The following is an 8,826-nucleotide window of genomic DNA, read 5'->3' on the forward strand; positions in this document are numbered from 1 at the left end:
CATTCAAATTCGAAAAAAAAAGGGATCAAATAAGGAAAGCGAGTAGGAATGGAAATTTTTCACAGAAAAGGAATCCAATTCTTTCTATATATATTCATTCAGACGCATTGATCAATTCATCTGCAGTACTGGAGAACTTCACCTCTGCTGGACCTTTTTTCTCTCAGCCGCAGCCGCAGCCGCTTTAGTTTCCTCTGTTTCACCGCCGAATTTCACGCGTTCTTAGAATCTCCGCTGATCACCGCCGCCTCTCTGTCGCACCGGGGAGGGAATCGAGGTCGATCCATTCTGCAGGTTAGAAGTTCAATTCTACATGTTCATTTATTGTTCATTCATAATTTGAATCAGGACGTGTTTCCTTTTTCCCGTAATTTGAGCCGCATGTGGATTGGTTGAAATTTTCCAGTTTTGTTGCTTCCAGACTTAGAATTAACAGTATTCATCTGGTTCAAAAGCTGTTTTTAATTTCAAAATTGATGATAATTAAGTTAAAGTTACGATGAATTCCTCTAGAATCGTATCGATTACATAGTTTATTGTTGACTGCACTCGTTCAAATCTCTAATATCCGTCTAAATCTGTACAGATTTCATCTTTGATTTAAACTATGACGAAGTCCTGTGTTGTCTCACAAGTTAACCAACAATGTCACAACATTGTTAACCTGCACGAGTTCTTGAAAACAAAAAGAGGCATCGTGAAGTGCGCAAAGAAGTCACAATCGAGCACCAATTGGAACAACAACGTGAAACACAACTACGGAAGATTTGGTAACTTCGCAATCGAAGAATGTCACGGTTCATTCTGGATTGGCGATCGCCTCATTCGCAGAAGTGGATCTGGCCTTGTTTTCTTGGCCAAAAACAAATCATCCACCAACTCAAATTCAGAGTTTCTTGTCAAATCTTGTTTAATGGAATCATCTTCTTCACTCCAATACGAGAAGGAAGTGCTATGCAATCTAGGGCCATGCTCTAATCTAGTGCGTTGTTACGGAGACGAAATAACGATGAGCAAATCAGGCGAACAGATTTACAATGTCGTGTTCGAGTATTGCTGTGGCTCAAGCCTGCGTGATCACATTATCAAATTTGGACGTAATGGATTACCAGAACCCATAGTTCGCAAGTACACAAGAGACATTGTTCGTGGACTCTGTTACATGCATTGCAATGCTGGTTACATTCACGGTGACATAAAACCAAGAAACATCTTACTATCACCAAGTGATCATAAAGGTGGTTGTTTGGTGGCTAAGTTAGCTAGTTTTGGGTTAGCTAGGAAGCTCACTCCTGAAGTGTTATGCGACGAGGAAATCAGTGGTTCAGGATCATACATAGCGCCAGAGTTGGCCAAAGATGGCTATCTAGACTGGCCTGCTGACATTTGGGCACTTGGATGCGTGGTGCTAGAGATGTTGACTGGAAAACCAGCATGGAGCTTTGAAAGTGCTTATAATTATCTAATGAACTGCAACCAGGAGATACCAGAAATCCCAAGTAAGATATCAAGTGCTGGAAGAGATTTTGTAAAAAGGTGTTTGATCAGAAGTCCATACAAAAGAAGACCCACTTGGCTGTTAGTCAAACATCCTTTTGTTGCTGAATGAAGGTAGTAGTAATATAGATCTTTGTAACTTGTAAGCAATTTGTGAAGGAAAGCCAATGAAAATGAAAATGTATTACTCATTATTGAAATATCTGTTGATTGATCACTGTGATGTATAACTCAAATGAAGAACAACAAATTGGGCAGGATGGTGGTGATCATGAACAGGGTAGGAACTGCACCAATTTTGAGAGCAGAGTTGGGCGGCATTCCAGGGCTAGGCAAAACGTCGACGGCAAATTTCATGCCCAAATTGCAGTGGTTGCCAACATTACAGATAAAGTATTTACGACCAGGACGATCAAAGGTAACAAAAATTACATTCTCGAAAAATATTCCTGGCTTCACACATCCGTCAAACTCTGCTTGAGACTCGGGCATGGCGTAGTTGTGGGTTTGATTGGCACTTGAATTGAACCCTACACAAAACCCCCCATTTATTTCAGTACTTATGGAACATAACAATTATGAATGAGCTTAACAAGTATGGATATTTACTTAGTGTGTCGCCCACAGAGAAAGTGGTATTGGTAGCCCATTCAGAGAAGAAGGTGGGTGTTGGCGGTAGGTTCCAACCAAAATCGCCTCCGACACGGTGGTCGACGGCGGCAGCAGCATGGAGGAGAGCCCCAATGAAGAGGAGGGAAGCAAGGAAGCTCGATCTTGTTGAACCCATGTATGAACTTTGAGAAGAAGAAGGGAGGGAAGGACAAGGGTGTGGGGCATTTATAAGCATAGCTGTGGAAATGAGTTGCCAATTTTGAATTCAATAACGATAATAGGTATGGAGAATAAATTGGAATTCTAATGAAATTTGTGTTGCACGCGTTTCAAACAAATTTACCCATAGAACTTAGAGTCGTCTAAAAATGTTCCTTCATTTATAAACTTTAATTTAATATTTGAACCATTTAAATATATCTTAATTAATTTATTAATACGTGTTCCACAAAAATTATTAAAAACAAATAAATATCATTATAATATTAAAGGACGAATACAATTTTCTATTTGATTCGAGAACAATTCTATTGAATTATAAGGATGAATACATATAAAGTTGATCTATATGGTGCACGATCTTTTCTTTTTCTTTTATATTTAATAAAAATAGTGAGACACGACCCATTAAGAATGTCTTTGTACTCATCATTCATGATGGGGTAGGGTCGGTCTTGGTCCATTTTTGAATTTTGGTATGAGACTGTCTTTTCTTAAGAGCAGGCCGATCTGACTAAATGAGATTAAAATTACTCTTAGTTCATTTCTTTATTATAAAAAGTTAATCAAACTTACCACAAGATCAGTTGGATTCCTTCTCGCTTGGGCTCAATTTCATTGGTTTTCTACTTTGATTTTTCTTTGAACTCATCTAATTTGATTGTGCTCTTTGACCAAAATTACTCTTAGTTGGTTGTTAAGAATATCAGATTATCCGCTAAGAAGAAAAACTCAAATTTGATTTGGGTTATATAAAATTTGACTTCCCTTACCTTTACAAAAAGTGTTGGTAAACAAATATGAAAATTTTCATCTGATGAAGTGAAATAGTTAGGCTTTTATCAATATTAATGAAGATAATTTAGGATGAATATGCACCCATTTTGATCACTTATTATTAATATTAATGAAACACTGCTAGCTCAAAAGCATGATCTTGAAGTAAATAATACAATAATTAAGCTACGATGGTTAAGAGAAGTCCAGAGAAAGCTGCCAATAATGCACCAAATCTCAAGGACGAAGCCGAGCTAGGAGGCGGTGGCGGCACCAAGGGGGAGTTTGGCGCTCCAGGCTGTGCCAAAACGTCGATATCAAATTTCATGCCGGCGTTGCAATGGTTCCCAATAGTACAAATGAAGTAACGACGACCAGGACGATCAAGAGCCACTGAAAACACAGCTGATGTACTGAAAACTATCCCCGGCTTCACACATCCATCCAAGTCCACTTCAGAATTCGGCTCCGCGACATCGTGCATCTCGTTGGCTTTCGATCGGAACACTACACAAACACAACAAGAAACGTAAGTTTGAAATGACTTTTCAAATGCTTAGAATGATTGATTATTACGTCGTACCAAGTTTGTCACCGACGGAGAAAGCTTTGTTACTAGCCCAATCAGAAAAGAAGGTGGTGTTTGGAGGTAGGTTCCAACCAAAATCGCCTCCGACGTCGTGGTCGACGGCAGAGACGACTTGAAGGAGAGCTCCAAGGAGGAAGAGAGAAGCAATTGAGCTCATTAATTTTGGTCCCATTTTGATGAATTGAGATGAAAAAATAAGAGAAGGGGAGGTTTTTATAGAAGTTTAAAAATGATAGAATCAACAGGGAAGAACGAATCGACTTTGAACAAGTCTGGCTTGCCGTTTGACCTCACTATGTATTTGAACCGGTCAAACTTTACCTTTACAAGTTCAAAGACAAAGTAAGATTTCATTTAACCCGTGTAGTCAGCACTTCACAGGGATTCTGTAATGGCCCAGATCCACCGCTAGCAGATATTGTCCTCTTTAGACTTTTCTTTTCAGGTTTCTTCTCAAGGCTTTAAAACGCGTATACTAAGGGAAGGTTTCCACACCCATATAAATGGTGGGTTGTTTTCCTCCCCTACCAATGTGGGACATTATAGATTCGCACCGAATGAGGTAGAGAATCTCTATTTAAATGAGAAATGAGTAGAGGCAGTGGGGAGAGATTTTTCTTCATTAGCTAAACAGAGCAAACGATGCTTTGACAAGAGGACACCTAACTAAATTACACGGAATATACGACGAACATGAAACATATTTAAACTTTATTCTCTGTGACAAAGCTAATGATAGCCTTAGTTCTTTAATAATTCACAATATACATTTGGCTATGAACGATTTAAAAAAAATATATCAGCAAATTTGTAGTGTACATTCATGAAAACAAGAATCCATGAACTGTATAATTTATGCTCTGCATCGAAACGTTTGAATGTAGGGTGGGAGAATCAATGGTATTTGGTAGTTTTTGCTTATAAAACCCATCATTGCAAGAACAGAAATAGAGTTAGAGCTGATATTATTGCTACTGAGATCTGGTGCTCATAAGAACCTGTAGCCCCATGTTCCTGCATCAGTGAACAAAAGCAAGAATGATTTGTGACACCAGAGAAATGTAGTGATGCCTCAAGTGGCAGGTCAATCTTGAACAGAAGAAGAGGTATATCAAAACTCATCTTTCTCAGATAACCACTGAATGAATATATATTATGGTGATACTAAGCAGATGTCTTAAGAGCAAAAACTGAGTGAATATATACTGCTCGAATACAACATTATTGGAACGGAAACAATGCCTATCAGCTTACAGTTAGCATGTTGGTAAGGTTCTCTTTGGGCTATGTGTAACGGCCTAAGTCCACTGCTAGAAGATATTGTCTTATTTGAGTTTTCTCTTTTGAGCTTTCCCTCAAGATTTTTAAAATGCGTTTACTAGGGAGAGATTTCCACACCTCCCCTCTCCAATATGGGAGGTTTCCACATCTTTATAAGGAATGCTTCGTTCCCTTCTCCAACTGATGTGAGATCTCACAATTCACCTCCTTAGAGGCCCAACGTCCTACCTAGCACACCGCTCGATGCCTAGCTTTGATACCATTTGTAATGCCCCAAGTCCACCGCTAGCAGATATTATCCTCTTTGGGTTTCCCCTCAAAGGTTTTAGAATGCATCTACTAGGTAGAGGTTTTCACACCCTTATAAGGAGTGTTTCATTCCCCTCTTCAACTGATCTGGGAGGTTTCCACACCCTTATAAGGAATGTTCCACTCTCCAACCGATGTGAGAGGTTTCCACGCCCTTATAAGGAATGCTTTGTTCCCCTGTCCAATTGATGTGAGATCTCACAATTCACCTCCCTTAGAGGCCCAACGTCCTACCTACCACACCGCTCGATGCCTAGCTCTAATACCTTTTTAATGCCCCAAGCCTACCGCTAGCAGATATTATCCTCTTTGGGTTTTCCCTTTTGGGTTTCCTCTCAAAGTTTTTAGAATGCATCTACTAGGGAGAGGTTTCCACACCCTTATAAGAAATGTTTCGTTCTCCTCTCCAACTGACGTGGAATCTTAAACTTTTTCAAGAAGCGACAGAACCCATTTCTTACATTCACAAGGGAGACAGCAAATCATATCCTGAAGCAATGACCAAAGGTAAGAGAAACAAAGAAAGATCTTCATATGAATGTTCCAATCTAATCAACTCACAAGTTTTAGCAGATTATCTTAAGCCAACTTCAATGAACATTAAATCCTTTTAGTCAAGGAGGAAGGCTTTCATACCTTAATAGTTGAAAGTAATGCGTAAGCAGATGAAGATTGAAGTCCTTGAAAGCCAATATCATAAGCAATGCTCCCATCAGGCTTGAAAAGCCCATAGTTTCTCTCAGAAGTCGGCCCCCACTTCAAATTCTCATTAAACAGTGCAAAGATATAAGCCTTCACCACATGTTTTGGCCTAAGAGGAGTTCCCTTCTTCTTGGCAAGCCGTTTCCTCAAGTTAAAATTGTAAGTCCTTGCATTACCTACTGTAGCTGCTTCTTCATTGTCATCTCCACGTGAAGCCCATCCTGTTTCTGTAACTATGACTTCCATATCTTTATATCCAGCATCTTCCAGCGCGGCATACGCTGCATCGATCTGAGCATCGAGCATGTTATCGTAATGCAGGCGAGTTTTAGGATCGTCGATCCCTTTCGTCGATAGAAAAAGAGCATAATTGATATCAATATTTTCAGGGTCACTCATGTAGGCCAGAAATGGGTATGCATTTAAACAGAAAGGAGAGCCAATCTGTGAGAAGAACTGCAATAGAGGCTTCATATACTGAGCAACATTTTCTCTGAATTTACACGAGGAGGGTGGAAAAGAATTAGAAAACACGGCTTGGGAATGTGCTGTAGTGATCTGAATTCCATCATCTAAACCGAGCTTCTTTAGAGCATTATGAACATTTTTGGCTGCACCCAACAATACTGTCCATAACTCAAAATCACTCCCTCCCAAAACTTCATTACCTATAGCAATCCCACGAATAAGGGTCTCTGGAAGGAAGGGCTGCACGTTTTGTTTAACCCAGTTCAAGGCATGATCTTCATTTGCACTCATATCTTTCAGATATTCATTTGGAATGCTAATGACAAGCTCTAGCCCTGTCCCACTGAAGGCCTTGAGAACACTGTGATCAGCATCATAAATCCTAACATTCTTTATCTTAGCAGCTCTAAGAAGAGTTACTACTTTATCAGGTGAAGGGATGTTATTTGCTATTCGTCCATAGTTTATTCCATAAGTCCCAGTGAATGCTTCTATTGTCAACGAAGCTGCAGAAAACGGGGAGATAATTTCCATCAATCATTCTGTTCTACAATAGACAATATCGGGACTAAAGGATGCTAGATTTCATATAACAGTCTAAGCCCACTGCGAGTAGATATTGTCCTTTTTAGGTTTCCCTTCTAGACTTCCTCTCAAGATTTTAAAACGCGTCTGCTAGGGAGAGGTTACCACACCCTTATAAAGAATGTTTTGTTCTCCTCTGCAACTAATGTGGGATTTCACAATCCACCCCTTGTGAGCCCAACGTCTTCACTGGCACAAAGCTTGGTGTCTAGCTCTGATACCATTTATAACAGCCCAAACACACCCCTAACAAATATTGTCCTTTTTGGGTTTTTCCTTCTAGGCTTCCCTTCAAGATTTTAAAACGCGTCTGCTAGGGAGAGGTTTCCATGTCCTTACAAAGAATGTTTCGTTCTTCTCTCCAACCGACGTGTGATTTCGCAGATTTACTAAAAAATCCAGCCAGAAATCCTAATAGAATTCACTTCAACTCTTTCCTAGAGAACTCTACAAAGCCTGTGGCGATTCTCACTCTATCCACACGGCGGATCACTTGATCTATAATGAAAATTAGAGCATCAAAACCAAAGGACATTGACTAGAAACACTTCGCAGTATCATAATGAATAATATCAATTCAAAGCCATTGAAGACATGCTTACATAGCTGAGCATACTGTAAAGAAATGTCTTATTGGTAACAAACACTAGTAGATTATGCTAAAAGAACAAGCAATATTTCAGAGGCGCAGATATCGTTAAGTCTAAAGCTTCAGCAGTCAATACAAGGAAGGCCAAGAAGAACCAAATTGCAGAACAGAAAAGCAAAAAAAAAGCTCACAAAGTTCAACCAATAAATCCCACTTCTGCATTTAAACACGAAAAGATAGTCAGGGAAAGAAAAGCAAATACCAGGCGGAAAGGAGGAAAGAAACAGTAAGGGAATCGAGTGCAGAAAGAAGTATAAGCGCGGGTTGATCATCATTTCCACGAACACAAGCAGAAGAACAAGAAGAAATGAGTTAAATCTGTTCAATCAAGGCTCGCTAATTGGTGTGATTGAATGAACCAAATCAATCCCAAACTCAAAATCTGTAACGCTCTGCTTCTTCTTCTTCATCCTTAGGCATGCCATAACCCAAAAGATTCCCCCCCAATTACTCTCTGAACTGTATCTACAGCGAACTCTGTGGATTATCTTGGATTGAGGTCGAAAATGGAGGTGAAATGGGGTTTTTACTTTCTGGGTTTAAAGTTTGGGATGTGGGTTTTGATGGAATCTCTCCCTCTCTTTCCTCCACAACCACTTGATGCTACAACTGAGAACCTTTCTTCCATCCACTTTGGTCAGCATTGAATAGAATGGAATTGACATCATGAGCATTTACCCAATAACCCATGCGCTTTGCTCGCCAATTAGGAAGGTTTGGGATGAGCTACCATTGGCGATCGCCTCCATTTTGACCTGAGATGACGACGGCTGTGCAGTAACTCCAATTGTTCTTGGGCCTTGGGTGCGATGATCTTATACTGAATAATGATAAGCGTCACTGCAAGTATTGAATTCGAGAGCAAAAATTATTACAACATAGTCATTAGAAAATTTAATCTTTCTTAAACAAAGTAGAAAATCAAGCTTAATATTTAGAAATGATACTTAATTTGTTGTCTTTAATCAACAGCTTTACGCGTCTTCTTGATTTGTTTGTTTGTGATAAAATATTTTTGTTCAACTTTTTTTTTAATTAATTTATTCATTTGACCAAACACATTTATTATTACTTAATCCACTTTTAAAATAATTATCACAAACTTTGCATATATTACTTTTTTTTTTTTTTTTTTTTT

General features: G+C 39.2%; 4 protein-coding genes across 4 annotated transcripts in view; 1 reads left to right on the top strand and 3 right to left on the bottom strand.

Annotated features, from left to right (window-relative positions):
• The first annotated feature begins 158 nt into the window (after window positions 1-158).
• LOC111461386 (mitogen-activated protein kinase kinase kinase 17-like) lies at window positions 159-1,697 on the top strand. The gene is made up of 2 exons (XM_023104896.1): window positions 159-294; window positions 587-1,697. The coding sequence occupies exon 2, from the start codon at window positions 608-610 to the stop codon at window positions 1,607-1,609; it is 1,002 nt and encodes a 333-aa protein (XP_022960664.1). The 5' UTR covers window positions 159-294; window positions 587-607; the 3' UTR covers window positions 1,610-1,697.
• On the bottom strand, window positions 1,525-2,318 carry LOC111461385 (umecyanin-like). Its single transcript, XM_023104895.1, has 2 exons — window positions 2,107-2,318; window positions 1,525-2,027 (listed from the first exon to the last, which is right to left on the bottom strand). Exons 1-2 carry the CDS (start codon window positions 2,282-2,284, stop codon window positions 1,729-1,731), a joined length of 477 nt encoding a protein of 158 aa, XP_022960663.1. The 5' UTR covers window positions 2,285-2,318; the 3' UTR covers window positions 1,525-1,728.
• Window positions 2,319-3,193: 875 nt separating this feature from the next.
• LOC111461718 (umecyanin-like) lies at window positions 3,194-3,901 on the bottom strand. Its single transcript, XM_023105342.1, has 2 exons — window positions 3,689-3,901; window positions 3,194-3,612 (listed from the first exon to the last, which is right to left on the bottom strand). The coding sequence occupies exons 1-2, from the start codon at window positions 3,864-3,866 to the stop codon at window positions 3,287-3,289; spliced, it is 504 nt and encodes a 167-aa protein (XP_022961110.1). The 5' UTR covers window positions 3,867-3,901; the 3' UTR covers window positions 3,194-3,286.
• Window positions 3,902-4,384: 483 nt separating this feature from the next.
• LOC111461741 (glucan endo-1,3-beta-glucosidase 14-like) overlaps window positions 4,385-8,826 on the bottom strand; it is a 7,299-nt gene continuing 2,857 nt past the window's right edge. Inside the window, exons 2-4 of the mRNA XM_023105372.1 lie at window positions 7,891-8,528; window positions 5,921-6,960; window positions 4,385-4,708 (exon numbers count right to left, since the gene is read on the bottom strand). Of these exons, the coding sequence (XP_022961140.1) occupies window positions 4,625-4,708; window positions 5,921-6,960; window positions 7,891-7,963 (1,197 nt within the window). The 5' untranslated portion in view covers window positions 7,964-8,528 and the 3' untranslated portion in view covers window positions 4,385-4,624. The remainder of the gene's footprint in view (window positions 4,709-5,920; window positions 6,961-7,890; window positions 8,529-8,826) is intronic.

Source organism: Cucurbita moschata, unplaced genomic scaffold, assembly GCF_002738365.1.
Source record: "Cucurbita moschata cultivar Rifu unplaced genomic scaffold, Cmos_1.0 Cmo_Scf00025, whole genome shotgun sequence".
Classification (NCBI taxonomy): Eukaryota; Viridiplantae; Streptophyta; class Magnoliopsida; order Cucurbitales; family Cucurbitaceae; genus Cucurbita; species Cucurbita moschata.